The sequence below is a fragment of the Asterias amurensis genome, chromosome 1, assembly GCF_032118995.1.
Source record: "Asterias amurensis chromosome 1, ASM3211899v1".
NCBI lineage: Eukaryota > Metazoa > Echinodermata > Asteroidea > Forcipulatida > Asteriidae > Asterias > Asterias amurensis.
Window position 1 is genome coordinate 22609163 of NC_092648.1, and position 17866 is coordinate 22627028.

General features: G+C 37.1%; 2 protein-coding genes and 1 pseudogene across 2 annotated transcripts; 1 reads left to right on the forward strand and 2 right to left on the reverse strand.

Annotated features, from left to right (window-relative positions):
* Nucleotides 1-99: 99 nt before the first annotated feature.
* LOC139954120 (sperm-associated microtubule inner protein 10-like) lies at nt 100-2394 on the reverse strand. Its single transcript, XM_071953791.1, has 3 exons — nt 2225-2394; nt 1817-1910; nt 100-1339 (listed from the first exon to the last, which is right to left on the reverse strand). The coding sequence occupies exons 1-3, from the start codon at nt 2266-2268 to the stop codon at nt 1118-1120; spliced, it is 360 nt and encodes a 119-aa protein (XP_071809892.1). The 5' UTR covers nt 2269-2394; the 3' UTR covers nt 100-1117.
* Nucleotides 2395-2526: 132 nt separating this feature from the next.
* Nucleotides 2527-9240, forward strand: LOC139954113 (uncharacterized; annotated as a pseudogene).
* Nucleotides 9241-9382: 142 nt separating this feature from the next.
* LOC139954106 (kinetochore-associated protein NSL1 homolog) lies at nt 9383-17442 on the reverse strand. The gene is made up of 6 exons (XM_071953768.1): nt 17251-17442; nt 16128-16212; nt 15578-15735; nt 14266-14329; nt 13618-13679; nt 9383-13094 (listed from the first exon to the last, which is right to left on the reverse strand). The coding sequence occupies exons 1-6, from the start codon at nt 17440-17442 to the stop codon at nt 12801-12803; spliced, it is 855 nt and encodes a 284-aa protein (XP_071809869.1). The 3' UTR covers nt 9383-12800.
* Between the last annotated feature and the right edge of the window lie 424 nt (nt 17443-17866).

Sequence of the window (17866 nt, forward strand, 5' to 3'; positions counted from 1 at the left end):
ATTCAGTTTATTCTTATCGTTTGCAAAGCTAACAAAATAAACTTTATAAACAACGTAAAGTGTAACAATTAAAACTAAGTCAAATTAAAAAAAGAATCAAATTAGAATAGAATAACATGTACATGCAGTTACTTGATATTTACAAATTAGTTTTACGGAAGTTTACATAGTGGTTGGTTGTCCAAACCTGCATTTAAGAGGATTAAAAATGAATGGTGTGAGAATAAACTTTCCTTCATCTGAAAATAAAATAATTCCAAAGTGGTCCTTTAATTTTTTACTCTATGATAAAACAATTGATTGATACTTTTTGAAGGTGACTCTTGTCTTTAAGAACAACATCCAAACACAAAACTTGCAGCCATTTTGTGAAACCATCTGTGTGAAGAGCTTGTTGACGTCTGCACTTTCAGTTGTGATCAGCACGGTGAATTTCTCTCTAAAGAGATATTTGGTCAGAGGAAATACAATTCTCCACAACTATCACCCAGGAAAATGGGTTCTTTACCAATCGAGATTGAAATAAGTTAGTTGGACAGAAAATTTTAGGATTCACTGGGTTGCTTTCTCCCAGAATAGGTGGTAAAATTATTCCCAATGAGTTAATTTTAGTCCATAGACTTTATGAATTGACGTCATCCAGCTGCCACCTTGGGGGTAAACCAATGATGAACAATGGAAACACAAATTTGTAAGATTGGCCAGCGAACAACCTTCGCGGGCACCCTACTCAACTGGCGTCATGATAAATTATTTTTGAATTAGAGTCAGCCTGTGAACTAGGCTTAAGCTGCATTAATTCTTGTAACAAGTTGAAAATCTCTATCTCTTTGGAAAGTGTACTCATGGGCAGAAAAATATAGTTAGTTTGTACAAAACGTGTGTAATAAAATAACAAAATTCCATGATTGAGCGCAAAGCTTTTAAAAGATCAATTGGCATGTTAAATAACATGGTATTACCAAACACGCTAGTTCTTAAGAAGTAAATATAAATAAATAATAAATAGTAAACTTGCCGGTACAACCATGAATTAAATCTCTTTTGTGGTTGTAACCGCAAGTTTACTCTTTATTTATTTTCCAGACCATGCAAAGCTTCTTGTTCTTCAAATAAACTACTGCGTCTCGTTAAAATCGTCCCTTCTGAACATGAGACTACTTTGGTACTTGGACTGTGTGGTGTGGAACTCTGGTCTGAGGGCCGTGTAGCGATCCAGAGCTGGTCGTTTGGATTCACAACGTTGACGTGGCTCTACTTCATTCATCCTCTCTCTCTTGTCTAAGAAAAGGCTCTCATCGTGAGGACCCTTTGGAATTATTCCACTGACTTCACAGTTCTGGAAAGACAAGTTTGAACTTATCAGATATAAAGGCAGTGTCTTAGTAATTTCTCAACTAGTTAATGACCATACAGTAAGAGCTGTTGATAGCATAAAACATTGAGAGAAACGACAGTCATTGTTTTAGAGAAAGGCAATTTGATTTCCACCAGAAAATTAGGAATCTGAGAAAGACTTCAGACATGAAGCCTTTATCTCAATCACCTGAAAGCGCACAAACCTATCCAATTCTATTTTTCCTTTCAATTTTTCTTTTCTTGCAACAACAATGGCACTGTCAGGGGGTGAATTTGAGAGGGGCAAATTTGTAAGTAAGGGGGCGACTTTGCTTAGTTAGGGGCGACTTTATAGTGGGCAACTTTGTAGTGGGCGACTTTGCTGGGGGCGAGTTGACTGGCATTCAATAAACAAACAAACAAAAGAGGATTGCAGAGTGATGAGATTTATTTTTAGACAGGTAATGAAATTGTATACCTTGATGATCAATTCTCTGTTTCTCATGTCGTTTGTCCATTCTGGTACGTATCTTCTTGGGATGACTGGATGAAGCTTGGAAAATTCAGGAATACTGCAAATAAAAAACAAAATACATTACACTGTGAAACTGAAAGGAACAAGTTATAAATAAAATATGCTGTTGTTGTTAATGTTGTACATCAATTTCGACCTTAATATTTAACCAATGAGTAACTTTAAATTAAAAAAAGTAACAGTCACACAGATCAAGAAAGATATATTCCTTTTGAAAAAAAAAATTGTGAAGAAGGATTGGCAGGATGAGGATACAGAAATCTGTCCACTTTGTTGACTTTCGATTTTGATCTGATATTGATAAGTCTACTCTTTTTATTAAACCATTAATAATTGTCTAGTTTTTTTTACCTCATATTTTTCCTATTCTGTTGTGCTCGATTTTGGTCAGTCATGTCTAAGGAATCAAATGGAAAATGCTTCTGTACTGTAGCTTCCTCTGTGGTGTGTTGTTAATGTGTCAGCTGATTGTGTGGATGAGAAGATTGGTGTGGCGGAGCATGCTGCATGATAATAGCAGCGCGTCAAGCAGTTGCCATGACAAGGGTAAAGGTCAAATCTGGACGCGCAGCACTCTGCTAGTCTTCCACTACGCTGAGACGTTTACCGACGAAGGGGTTGGACACACGTTTGTCAATAGAGGGCTCACGTCCATGTTGTTAAAATGTTGCTGCTCTCGTGAAATCATCAAACGAAGCAATGGGTGGTGAGAGAGGTAACTATGTAAAAGTTTTGTTTTAAAACCATCTACTTGTAGTTTTTGCCATAAACACTTGGCTCGGATTAATATTATAGGTTGCAATTTGCTTTTTGCATGCATAGATTTGTCATGCCTAGTGGGGGCATGGAGGATTGGAGGAGGCATAATAATAAAATAAGCCCTAACATTTAAAAAAAAAAAAAAAAAATCAATAACTAGGCCTATAATAAGGAAGGGAATCAATGTGTGGTGAAAAGGTTTTCAACTAATGGTTGGATAACTTTCCGTATGGCGCCACCACTTTTTCACTCATTTTAACAAAAAGGGATATATCAATCGGGTAAATTAGATACTATATTATTTTATTTCGAATGAAAAAGTGGTGGCGCCATACGGAAACTTTTCCTAATGGTTTATAATCCCAGCGAGGCCTGGTTCTTGATAATTTTACCGAGACGAAGTCGAGATAAATTATCAAGAACCAGGCCTCGGCAGGTTTAAACCACTAGTTGAAAACTAGTCGTGCGATGCGGCAGGAAAAAAAAAAGTGAGTACCGAGTAAAAAATTGCCTTTTTGTGAAGAAATTATTGAACGTAACTCAACAAAAGGGAAATACAAGCATTATGAATGTATATTGAGTAGGATGGGGAATGCTTTAGGTGTACAGTACACAGGAAACTTCAGTTCTGGCTGGCTAACGGGCGCAAAACTTTCACCCATCAACGCTGATTTGAACAACGTGTAGCGTTAAAAAAGCCCTAAATATGTGACCCCTATAAGGCTCACAGGGGAGCCTTATAGTTTCTAGAAGTAGGCCTGGGGGTACTCCTCTAGTCCTAGAATTTTAGCAGTTTGTTCTGCAACCAATTCATTTAGAAATTAGTATCAATCTCCACAAACGATGAATATAACGTCTCCCATGCAGTAACATGACAAACGATCGCGGACTGAACCTTACCTTGTGACTTGTGTAGTTCTAAGATGATGAGAGTGGAGATATGGGGGTATTTAGAGCTTGCATTGCACTAGTTGCGATGACGTAAACCTCATCCATCCCGATGGCGAGGCTTCGCCGTCCCCGGGGCCGGAGGAGGGTTATGTTATCACAACTGTGATTCCACTACCCTTTGTCAATGTCCCTCTTTTTCAGGTTGAAAGGAAGTGTTGCACGGAAGGTGCACGCTACACAATGGAATGTCCTGGCCGCGTCCCTGGTTCCGTTTCTAGGTCCAATAACCCGCCTTGTATTAAGTAGTTGTAAACACATAACATTATCTTGGCTAGTTGCGATAACGTAACCCTCCTCATGACTGCGAGGGAGGTTACGTTATTGCAACTATATCTTGGCACACTGTTAAAAAGCAAATAAACTGTGAAAGTCATGAACAATTATGACCAATGTGCTTGTTCAAGTATTTTTTTAGGTAATATCATATTCATTCAGTAGATTAGAAAAAGTGAAGAGAAAACACATTATTTATATCAATAGTTTTTTAAAATGCTGGTTATATATTTATTTCTATACTAAGTAACTGGAATAAAAACGTTTATTCAATTTGTCTGAGCAGGTTCATCACCCAAGAGGGAGTCACGCCGACGGAGGCATTCAAGTTCTTCATCTTCAGTTTCCTCACGTTCACACAGCAGCAGAGTTGACCGGAACCGGGACCATGTCAGAATAAAGCGCAACCCTGAGCCTTCTCAATCTAGAACCAGACGTGATGAATCATCTCACAGTCAGAGACGACGAAGAAGTCGATCTTCAAGCAGCAGCAGTTTATCGTCATCGGGCAGGGGGAGGGACAGACATCGGAAGAAACATAAAAGGCGTCATTCATCCTCCAGTTCCTCCTCCTCCTCAGCCTCCTCGTCATCCTCCTCAAGTCATGACTCTTCTTCATCCTCAAGTAGTTCCAGTTCATCAAGTAGAGGTATGTTAGTTAAATTGCAAAGGTCGTGGGTTCAAATCCAACCCAAGTAGCAAGGCCTGTGATTTTTTTTCTCACAACTTTGGGAAAGTACTGAGTTTACAGGTAACTGTAACAGTGCTAACACACATTGGTGTATATGGTTAAAACCAAAATGAATATTCCTCCTACTATAGGCATGTTTTTTGAGACAATCAGACTTGGCATTAAGATAGGAATTAACTGTACATGGATAATTTGTGGGTACAACCAAGTGTAAAAGCTGTTTTGTTTTGTTTCTCCCTTGGTTTATTCACTTAGTTGTGGAATTAAATTTCAAAACTGTAAAGTTTATTCTTAAAAGTGTTTTTTAAAGTTTTTAATTTGTCTTTTTTTATGTGCAGATGCCCTGTTAGTGCGATGTTTCATTTGTTTATTTACTTACCTGTTTCTAATTTTACACAATTAAACATGCTGTTTAACTTTATGAATACTTTTCAAATCATTGCAGAATGTTAAACCAGAATGTTTGTATCCTAATCCTATACAATAGAGAGAAAGAAACATAAAAAGAAGAAGCGGCGGAAGGAGTCCAAATCCAAAAAGAGGCACAAGGTATGCATCCTAGAATAGTTGAATCCTTGTCCAAGGAGTTTCCTCACAATGTGCCTTTTTATTGCAGTATCATTAATGCTGTAACAATTGTACACAAAACTGTATCTGTTTACTTGTACATGTATCTTTATTGTTTTAGGATCATATTTTGTGGATCTTATTTTTGGACCTTTTAATTATTTAGTTTTTTTGGTTAAAACTTTGATTTTTTTTTATGGATTTGGCGCTATATAGATTTTTTTATTGTTAATATTATTATGTGTTGTGTAGGTGTCTTCACCAAATTATTGTATCATTTTGTATACTGCATTCAATGCATCTATCCTTGTGAACCTTGTAAATATAGTGCTGGATGGTCAAGGTGTAGGTAGGTCAGTGATTTATCATGTTTGTCTTTCTCATTTCTTGAAGAATCACAAAAGGAAGTCAAAGAGTAAAAAGAAGAAGACTGAGGAAAAGCCATCAGGGCCTATTCAACTTTCCAAGGTATGGTTTATTAATTTTGGTTTTTACCCATACACCGATGTGTGTTAGCACTGTATACTCAGTACTTTCCCGAGTCCTGTGAAAAAAATATCACAGGTATGTTACTCGGGTGGGATTCGGACTCACGACCCTTGCATTTAGAGCAGTGTCTTACCAACTCGGTAGCTAGAGGCAGTTTGAATCCTTTGTTTTGGCAGTGGGTACCGCAACGATATAATAGATGTTAAATTTGCATCGGGGATAAAGAATATTAATTTTTTTTAAGAAATTAATATTCTGTATCCCCGATGCAAAATTAACATCTACTATAAGGTATAGTTTCTTGCAGCCGATTTCACGTAAGGCTAGGATTAATCATATTTCCTAACTTAGGATGGGTTCAATGCATACTAATGTCTATGAATACGGAACTGAACTCATCCTAAGATTAATCCTGAGTTAGAAAGAGTTTGGCGAAATCAACGGCTGGTAATTTATCAAATTGAACGATTCTTTCTTTTTGAAATTTGCATTTCCTTCATAAACATTTATTGCTGAATCTCATGTTTTGATGTGTAATTGCTCACATAATGCACTTTTAATTGACATGTATATGTAATGTTTACCCAATTGTCATTTTATTGTTTTTTTTTACCTATGACTTTTATTGTATAAAACCGTTTTAGTACAACCATTTTGTTTTTTGTGTGTACAGTGCTTTGTGATATTGTGTTTAACCATTTTAAAGATGCTATGTAAACACTTGCATATTTTTATCACTTATTATTGAATAATAACTTGATTTCTTCCCCTCTCTTTGCAAGCTAATCAATGTATTTGAATTGTTTGCATGTGTTGATATGTTTCTTTTACAACTATTTAATGTTTCATTCTTTTTATGTAATATATGTAAATGATTTCCTGACTGTTTTTTGCAACCTGTATATTTCGGCTTTTAGCCACTGTATTGCAGTATTTTAATAAACCATAAGTAATCATTCCCAAGCTTTTTACTTCTGCAGAGGAACACATCTCTGACTTGACTGACTGACTTTCAATAATGTGTATCAGTACAACAATATGAGTCTCTTACAATAGCATTTCTTTACACCCAAGTTTGAAAGTGTGAAAATATTGTATCTGGGCTTAAAACTTTGATATACACACCAATGCCGAGAAACAATGTTTTTGCACAGAGCGTTTTTTGTGTGTGAGATACGACGTTTCACAATCAAGATTTGACAATGTTGTACTGACGCTTCAATACAATTGTAACCCATATAATATATCAATCAAAAGATATATGTAAATATATTTACTAAATAATATATCCAACAAAAGATATTTGTAAATTAAATACTGTAAATACAGTACTTGGATGTTAATTCTTTGGGGCTGAATTACAATGTTTATTAAAACTTTAACAAACCATCAGTGAATATACTCTTGTGTAGTTAAAAAAATGTATATATTTAATGTATATATAAAACAGTAAATATAAGATAGATAGACATTAACATTAAAATGAAACCTAATTATTTGAGATGGTGAGGAGGGAAATATCAGGATGTTTGAAATTCATGTTTACATTTACCTTTCAGTTTATTAAGGAGAAAACTAAAGAGGAAAAGCGAAGCATCATCTCTGGCAAGAAGATCAAGATGAAAGTGAAAAAAACCAGCAAAGACAAAGAGGTGAGGAAGTCAGGCTTAAAATTTTATGTAAAGGTCTGCAAGAATTACATCAAAAATTTATCTCATTTATAATCAGTATATTTTTGTTTGTGTGCAATTTTGTATGTTAAGTACTTGTATGCGAGGAAATTTTCCTCCATGGTAGGACTGGACCATAAACTGAATTGAATTGAATTAATTATATGGAATGGGATAACTATATTTTTAATTTGTGTTTAAATTCCAGCGTGACCTTAACAGACAAGACCTGCTTAACTTTCTGAATTCCACGATGTGAAGTGTGGGATGTTGTTTTGAAAGTTGTGGCAGAAGGTTGTGAGTGCACTGTAGGTATCCCTCTGAAGTGTGTACACACCAACAAGATGTTACCCTATCAACTTCTGTCTGACAGGTATCTTCAAGTTGTGCACTAAAAAACCGTACTGGTGTGTGCGAAAATGTTTAAGGGAAATAAACCTTTTTAGTGACCTTTTTAATTGTGTCTCCCCACAAATTGATTATCTCACTTTTCATCAAAACATTATATAATCTAGCGCGATAATGACACAGTTCCATCTTGCAAAACCTCTTCTTATAACATTGATGATGCCGTATAAAGGCCAACATTTTTTCAGCTGGTCAGCTGATTGCCTCATTTTGTGGGTTTTCGGATGTAAGCCATTGATGGTAGCCATTGATAACTGAACAAAAACAGAGTCCAAAGACTTGCTGTACCAGGCAACTTTTTGTTTTACTAGTTGAATACCTGTTAATAGCATGGAGAAAGGGAGAGCAATATCACTGGTATCCAGTAAACTATAAGAGATATACTGTGAACCATTACCATCAGGCTGCATAGTTTTTCCCTTGTAACAGTTCTCATGTCGTGTTGTTTGTTCCAACACCCCCAATAGGAGGATGGTCATTTCGAGAAAGCACACAATATACCTTTATCATGGTGCAGCCATCTTGAATTTCTCCCATTGATATCAATGTTACCAAACCGAGGGTGGAAGAACCAAATGGTCTGGTTCCTATTCGCCAAATGATTATTATGGTCATTATTGTTATTCGATACGAGGAACAAGACCAAGATAGAGGAGGCATGATAGAGGTCTACTAGCTAGTTTGTTCTGAAGAGTCCAGTAAAGGGCTCAAATGGTTTTAAGTTCCGAACAATGTGATCAAGACAATTCTGAAAGTTTTTCTCCTATACACTATCGACATCATCTTTTTCTTATGGAAACCCCTTTGGGCTCAAAATATTTAGGACCCATGGTGAACATGGTTGTTGGGAGATCTCATTATTTATTTTGCTTTGCCACCACTGGTCTCATTTAACGACCACTTGGATAGGCTGATGAGTTGTACACATTCTTGTTTAGGATGTAGTGAAGTATGATGGAAATGATTGTACTGCCGATAGGCTCAATGAACTGTCATGTGATAATGTAGCCCTCTTTTTAAACCAAAGTTGCCAGAAGAATAAACTATTAAGGTGAATTATTAATGTGATCAAGCACCAATTTTAGTAAAATGTAAACAAATTACAACATGATTATTTGCATTGGAACTACACCCTAGAGCTACATTATTATTGATAGAGGTCAAATAATTCATGAACAGCAAGAGGTGCCCATCATAGCAGTACCAGCTGCTAAAAGATAGGATTCAAACTGCCTTTAGCTATCGAGCAATTTCAATGGTCTAGTTGGTAAGATACTGCTCTAGAATTGCAACGGGAACTCGGGAAAGTACTGTTTATACAGTGCCAACACACATTGGGTAAAACAAAAATTACTACGTGTATATTTTTTATCCCCGATGCAAATTTAAAATCTCTTACATCAGCTTACCCAAGCACCTTTGGTTGAGGGATTTGGATAGAGCAAAATCATTTACTATAATCTAAATTTTAGCATGGATTATCCTAATGTTAAGGAATTTTTTAATGGAGGTCTTGTATAGTCTTGTGTTATAGTTTTTCTAGAATTAAACTTTAAAAAAACCCACTTTTCAGTAAAAAGGATTACATGTACATTACTTCTTGTATAGACTAAACTTGAATACAAATAAATAGAGCATCAATCGATGTACAATTATTTACAGATGTACAATTGAAACAGGTTTCTTTGTTTTATTTTTTATTTTGCATAGCTTTCAACCTGCACAAATAATGTCACACAATGTATTTCATGACACTGTACAATGTGTGTTAATCATCACAGCAATGCACACTTTGCCTTATACAATGTATGCATAACTTCTCTTACTTTTCAGGGTGCTATAATTATTTAATCTTGTTGGTTAAATCTTAGATGTTTGTAACTTGTACCTACATGAGCCTTCTCAGACGACGGCCTTGCACATAAACATGCTATGGTAAGGTGTTATCAGTGAAAAGGCTTTAATGACTCATTTCACTTGCACCTGCCTATATCCTGCCTGCCATTTTGTTAGGCAAAATGAGTGCAAAGGAATCAACTCCTATAACGGCAAATTGTAGATGCATTACTGCGTGGAGGTGCAGTTTGTATTGTGCAAGGGGTCTTTAGGTATACATACGTTGTTATTTCTACTCTGATCCATGATTTGATAACTACTGATCGATGCCAAAGTGAGAAAAAAGTTAAATGCAGGAGTGTTACTATGTTCAATACAATGGATGAGTCTGTAAAACTTGTGTATACATGCCTGCTCTGATGCGGCAAAATGGTACACTTCGTAGTTTGTTATGTTTAAAGTATCTGCCAATAATTGTCTCACTACGGTCCCTGAAACGATAATAGAAACATACAATACCTCAATCATACCTGCAAAAAATTGCTTCCCAGAAGCATTTTGTGAAAAATGCATAACCAATGCACAAGCACCAGCAGTGTCTTACAAAGACCATAGCACATGTGTTTCAAATTGGATGTGTTTGTTAATACTTATAATTTAATTCTTTCACTACCGCGTCCTGCTCACAGCGGTGCGGTAAATGACATCATCCCACCTCCAGTGAGCCACTCAGTGGCTCAAAGTCAACACAATTAAGAAAGCTCACATTGCAAGGTTGATTTTAATGTCAAATATTTTGCAGTTACAACATCAAATGAGGTAGTTACCAGCAGGCTTAAGCAGAAATTTTTGCTTTAAAATCTTCTGCTAAGCACAAAAGAGCAGGATACCAGTCATATTATGTACAGTAAAAATTTCATTTTGGCTGGTAAACATATTGTAGTAAGCATAATTGTGTTGGGCTAAGGTACTTGCTGTGCTTAAGCACCTCTATGAAACTGGGCCCAGTTGTTGAACATAGGAGTATTGGGAATATTTGTTTCTGTGCACAAACAATTCGGTCACAGCTACACAATAAACTTTGTAGCAAGCGAGTCGACAGAAAAAGACTGGATAAAACAGTTTTACATTGTGTTCTGCAATCCTCACAATAACAAGAATTGCAACGAAATGAAAAACGATAAGAACTTAATTTATAATAGTTTAAAACATTTAACAACACCAGATAACAGGTACACAAGTATGGATATAATTAAACTGCACTTTGCTGAAAATGCAGTTACGAATTAAACTGAAGATTTTTAAACAATGCTGTTTAACCATAACATGAATACAGCGTTTGTTAAGTGCACTTTCCTGTAAATCATTCCAAGGCAACAGTTTAGAGGAAAATAAGTTAATAATAATATTAATGGACACTTTCAAGGCGCTGGTATCCGCCGCAAGTAGCGCTCATGGCGCTGCTCTACAAAAGAACAACCAACAAGCAAACACAAGTATGTTCAAATTGTTGAGAAGGCAAGCGTGAACAAAATGTGTTTTAAACTTCTGCTGGAAGAGAGTGAAGTTTTGCATTTTGTTCGAGGTCTCCAGGAAGTGAACTCCAAACAGGGTTTGCCCAAATTTAATGGGCAGCAGGACCATTTAGTTTGCCATTTCATTAGTCCACCAGCTTTTTCAACTGTCCATATTTCAAATGACAGGTTTTTTTAGCCAGCCGGACCTCTTGAAGTGAATTTAAATGGCATTTGGCAAGCAGACCACTTATTAAGGGAGAAGACTGCAGAGTCGTGGTGTTGTGTTTAACCAATGCTCAACATAGAAGGGTTTTAAGTACACAATGATATTTTATTTAATGTAGTGAGGAATAAAAAAATACAAACAAATGCATATCATTACAAAAGAAATGATGATAACGTATTTACAGTAATGTTACAAATTAAAAATGTAAAGTATCTTTACAACAAAACTTTAAGTAAAAAAAAACTTATTGTGTGTACAAGCCCGTAGGCTTGTACAAAATTGTACTTCATTTATTTTCAGTTTATAAGTGTGATAATAATTTAAGGATCATCAGAAAGAGTGTGTTAGTTCCCTCTACACATAAATTGATTCCATAATAATCTTAGTATAAATTGTTTACAGACATTCAGTACAAAAGGGTCCAAACCCACCTATTCAGCAGGTAGGACGAATGAATATAAATCCTAAAATTGAAGGCCAACAATGGCGTGAATCTTCCATCAGGGTAATTTTGAAAAGCAACTGGAGAGATATTAACTGTAGTTGGTTTCACATTTACACTGATGTATGTGAAAAGGTGTATTACTTTCCCAAATTCTGTGAACAAAACATCACAGGCATATTACTCAGGTGGGATTCGAACCCAAGACATTTGCCAATCTAGAGCAGATGTCTTACCAACAGACCACCAAGATTTCCCGGTAGCTAGAGGCAGTTTGAACCTTATATTTCTTTAACCCAATGCAAATTTAATATATGTTGAATCAGAGAGGTATTTAGAATTTCATTCGGCAAAATGGTAAGGGAGGTTGTAGAATTTGTTCATCAGAACATTAAAAGATGGTTTATTTTCAGGAATTTTTCTGCAGAAGCAGGGAGAATTGACAGCTCCGTAGAGTAAAACTATTACTGTAAATTCATGGAATGACTTTGTTGATCTGTACGAAAAGGATACCTCAAAGAGGCAAATGCTTCTATGCAACTGGTCATTGCCTTGGTGCCCCTTGAAATGCTCAAGCGGAAATTTCCCTCATTTAGATGCCCTTAAACTTAAAACTGCCTTGCCCTCACAACAACAAAGTATCAAGCCTGCTGTATTACCATATAGGTTGATTGGTTGTAGTTGGTCATATACAACAAGGCAAATGCTTAAGTAAAATTGGGTGAGGTTTAGGTTAGCATAATGTGTAAATCTCTTTTGAAAGGTGTTGGTCCTGAAAAGAACCATTGATTGATAACTCAATGCTTTGATCTGTAATGCAGTATGCTCTGAACATCTTCAGGATTGTCTTCTACTCAAGTGAGATTGAGGGGGGCTTCCGAGTTGGTGGCTACAGCAAGGGCTACAGATAGATTTCCGCGTCATCATGCATTGAGGTATAGGGCAGCCATAGCAACACCCTAAGCAACAGCCGTAGCCGTTAGTGTAGCTGCCAAACCCTCACCTAATAACACTGCCACCATGCAAAGTTTCAAATCCTACACACATACAAAACATATTATAACTTCAAAGGTTACATGGCACAGTGTGAGTAGAATCTCAGCTTTTCTCACCGTTGTTACTTGTACTGGGTTTATATCGTTTGATGGGATGATTATTCAATTGAGCGGTCAGTCGTTGGCGTTTCAGAACCTTCTCTGCATTTTGCAGGGGTGCCATGGGCGTCTCGTCGGCTTTGATCTTGGCCTTGAGGAACGCTAGTGAGGTCTCCATCTTTGACTCGGCCTTTTGAGGATTCGTCACAGTCTGGTAGGTTTTGTTGGATGCTAAACTGTTGTGGATGTTCACTGCCTCCTGAAGCCGGTCTGACTTTTCTCCGAGGTCGGGCAATAGCTAAAAATGGCAAATCAACAAGTGTGTTTAAAGTAACAACAAATTCATGAATACCACTTTTACAAGTATTCTAAATGAAAAACAAAATTGTACCTGGATTTCATTTGTTAAAACTGCATGAGTTAATTATTTCTTGAAAAAGAGCCAGGGTTGACTACTAGAGGTGCCCAAAATACTATGTGAGTGAGACTAGAGAACAAGTCCACAGTTCACAATCCATCCTTTCCACATACTGTATCCATCGTTTCCACATACTGTTTGATAATAACAGCAATATTGTCCCTTGGCCCTATTTCATAGAGCTGCTTAACAAGCACACGACAAAATGTTGCTTACCAGAGTAACCATGGTCACCGGCTAAATAACACGTCCCATGTACCATCTGCGACTGGTATCATTTTCATTCTTGCTAAGCAGACAATAATTGAGCAAATTTGTTATTTTAGGCAGCTCTATGACACGGGTCACCGTCATTACCTAATTTTACAAATAATTGATTGTATGAATGGTGCCGAGTTCTTACCCTTGACAATGTAGAAATTTGTGTACTGGCAGAGGATGCCCTTGTAGTAATTGAGTTCTCATCTGCAAGATGAAACAAAAAGAGTAAACAATTAATTAATTTAAAACTCTTAAAGAGATGGGGTTTCCGGATCTTAGAAGATGTAACCTGTATCTTTAGCACTGAGCCTCAAACTATGGAACACCTTCAGAGATGCCATATCTTGGAGCAAGTGTGCAAAGCAGAGGACCTTGTAGATAATTTAATGAGAAGTGTGTCCAACAGTGGCTTAAACCTGGTGTCTGATAGACTCGATCAGAAGATTTAAAACATGCCAGCGTCTACTTAATTTGTATGTACATTCAAACTCTTTAAAGCAAGATATGTTGGGTTTTTTCAATTTCAAAATTGCGAGTGATGCAAGACCAATTGGAAAATTAAGTTTTAGAAAACCCCAGGGAAAATCAACTCAGTTAGGTAGGGACTGAAAACCCAATTCACATATATTCAAACCGGGTCTTAAAGGTGAACGGTGAGGAAAGATACCACTACCCAAATCCAGCCACCCTGTACCAGTGTTTTCCACCACTACTGTTTAGGCACAAACTGTAATCGCATCACACAAGCTTTGTAGGTTTTGATGACGCATCAACTCATTGACAGACTTACCATCCAAGGAAACAATAGGGCTGTGATCTTCAATTGTCTTTTCTAAAACCGGCTTGAACTGCTCCTACAAGGAATAAACAAACGAATAAGTTTTAATGTGAGCTCTGATTTGAATTTTGTTTGTCATTATCACCCATAATTCAAGGGGTCATGTCACCTGCACCATCACCTCATTTATCTCAAATCTTCCAACGTTTATTATGGTATTCAATACAGAGGTGAAAGAAAAAGTACACTCGAGAGGGGTTTCTATGGCAACAGATCCACAGTCAACACCACAAAGCTGGATACATCTGTAGGACTTCACTTCAAACTTCCTAATCACTCCATTTCTGATATGATTTTACAGGGCATTGAGGTACTAGATACACAGATACACTTTTCGCTCGAGTAAAGAGAAACTGTGGATATGGCGCCTTCAAACCTTTCAACCCCATGGTCTGAACATCCAAGATTAGAAGGAAATTACTAGTAACCTGTTGCATTTGTCTTCTCCTTGTCCCCACTTGTAAGCCTGCCTCATTCACTACTTCTTTAGCCCCCTCTTTCCACCTCTGACCTTGTCCTTTGCATTTCCAAAATCTTTTGGTCAAACCAGCCCCTTCCTCCCCCCCCCCCTTGTCTCCCTATTAATTGTTCACCCCTTGCTTTTTCTGTGTGCTTTCTGACTCTCCCTCTCTCTATGCTCTATTCATATATTTCCACTTGACTGCTTATGTTACACTTCTATACTTGCAAAAACTAGTTAATGGTGGATAGCCTGACAATTTGACCCATCAGAGTCTTTCTCAAAGGCCATTGAATGACAACACAACAAACATAAACAAGTAAACTAAGTGTAACATAAGCAGCGAAGTGGAAATACATGAATGAGAGAGAGAATCAGAAAGCCCTTGTTTTGTCTGTTTGCTTTCTGACTCTCGCTCTCTATTCATGTGTTTCCACTTCATTGCTTAAGTTACACCTAGTTACCTGTTTATCTTTGTTGTGTTGTCATTTAGGTGTTGGTATTTCTTGTTCAATGGAAACACATGTTGCCAAGACTTTTCTAGTCATGAGTTTTCTGGCGGAAGGCTAAAATCACTTGCCTTGGGCCTTTGGTCTAGTGTTAATCTTGAGTCGAGGGCACAAAAACTAGCAAAGCAAAACAAAATTATGTTTACCTGAATATGGTTACTACTAGCCCCAAAATAATTATACACAGGTACAGTTAGTATGTGACCGGTATCCTGCCATTTTTTGCTTAGCAGAAAAACAATAAGCAATGTTTTTGAGCAGCTCTATGAAATTAGGCCCTGATATGTAAACTTACAACTGCTGTATGAAGGCACCGAAGCTTCTTGGCCACTTGTTGTGTCAGTCTAGGAGGGTAGACTTTCCTCTTTCCCATCGTGTCTACAATCAATGTATCCAGCTCAGTTGCAATCTCCTCAGCATCTGCTTTGGTCTTCAGATCTATAGGTTCAAACTCTGAAAAAGCAGAGATGTTATTCCATAGGATTTTCTGTGACAGAAAATCTTAAAAAGATGTCAATGTTTTTTTCTAAATGATTTGTACTCTTCAGTTGAGTGGTTACTATTTGGTTGCGATGGACAGGCCTGATACTTCACGGAGGCAACAACGCACAACTGTTGAGCGTCAAAGCAAATTTGACCCTTCGCGATAGACAGAAAGTGTAAATTTTCTTGATTTGTTTCACAGATTTTCAAATATTATTATTATGCCTTTTAACAAAATAAGGGAACAAAAGAGTAGTGACTCAGTCTTCGACTTGGGCCTTAAAATCATGACCACGACCCTGCCGGTTTTAAATAGACGTTTAAGACCCAGTCACTACCCTTTTATTCCCTTATTTTCAAACCTTTGGTGGTGTCCAGATCATCGGCTGCCTCAGCCCACGACTGCCCATCTACAGTACTATTCTCATGTAGGGTATTCTTGTAAATCTGAAGAACAAAATTAATACAGTATTAAATTACTAAATAGAAACTAATTAATGGCCTGCATTTCAACCCATAGCAGGGAAAGAGGCCTTTGTGTGAAAGGTTCTGCTAGGGTAATAACATCACTCATCAGGACATCCTTTTTTAATACCATTCATACTCATACATACGCCACTGGGTCCTTTTCCCTTTGGTCTGTAGGCAGATTGCAACAGCTAATATTATTTTCACAAATTATTAAGTAAGTAGGAAATAATTATTTAATAATTTATAGAAAATTAAACAAGATCACAGCAGGGTGAGCAGTATATTTCCTCATGATTCCCTACACCGTACTACCATAGTTTTAACTTCCATTATCAAAAGTTGAATAGCGGACGAAAACAAAATATTTTTTTAGGAGTAAAGACAGTCACTCATGAAACCTTTCCTATCTTTTTAAAATTAATTATAGGAAAAGTTTCTGTATGGCGCCATATACGGAACGGAGAGTTATCCAAACTAAATTACTAGTCTAGACTCTAATAATGAATTTTATTATCAGCAGGCCAGAGTCCAGAGACCAGACAGTTGGATAAACATAAGGCCTAATCATTACATCATACTTTTTACCACGCACAACCATTCATTCCATGATCATGCAACATGATGGATGGAGAAGAAAGAATTAGAATAGTAGTCCCACTTGTCATTGCTTGTGTGGCCAAGGATAGCTGTCCTTGACATTGGCCACACAAGTGGGGCTAGAGAATTAGTCTTTACTGTTTAACAGAGGTTTTGGATTGAAGTTAATTAAAAATTAAGGGCGGATAAATTGGTGGCGACGTGCGGAAAATTATCCATTTGTCTCAAAGTCAGTGGCAGAATAGATGTAGATAAAATAGTAGAAGTGCATCCATCAAATCATCATTTCAAATATGCATCCATGACGCTATCTGCAATCCCAATACCGAGTTACCATTTACACCGTCTGACCATGGAGGAAGCTGACCGACCGTACAGTTACAACAACATTCAACGGCTCAACTCAATGCACATTACCTCTCTAAACCTTCTTCTTAGTCGATCTCTCTGTTCCTCCGACCATATGGCATTTTTACCAATAACATCATTGATTGCTGAAAATACTCTCTCATTTGCCTCATCTTGGGATCTCTTACTGAAACAGGAAATCCGTGTCTCCGAAGCTGAAGCTGAAGCCGACGATTCTTGACTTGTCCGTTCGTCCGCCATTTTGAAATCACTCTGTAGCCAACCTCTTCTCCATGACTGCGCACAATCTTTAGTTCATGAAGGATCTATATTGTTATTGCGTGTGGGGTTGACTATTGTAAATTATGAGGTCGTGGTTGATACATGGCACTGTGGTTGTTTTGAAAATTTACCGCGAACCGTTCCACCACCACTGCTGGGAGACAGGTTCAGGTATAGTGTGGTTCGTCGATCAGTGATACACTTGGGTCAGGGACATTTTCTAAAACAACCCAAATACAACCACTAAAAACAAATCAATTTTAAGAGAACCATGTTTTAATTGTTCTATACTTTCTGGGGTTTTTTTTGTTCCAATTTCGATTCCATGCGATGGGCCCATAGAGCAAGGATCGAATGATATGAGCCTAAGCGATTTTCTACTCAAATTTTCACACTTGTTACC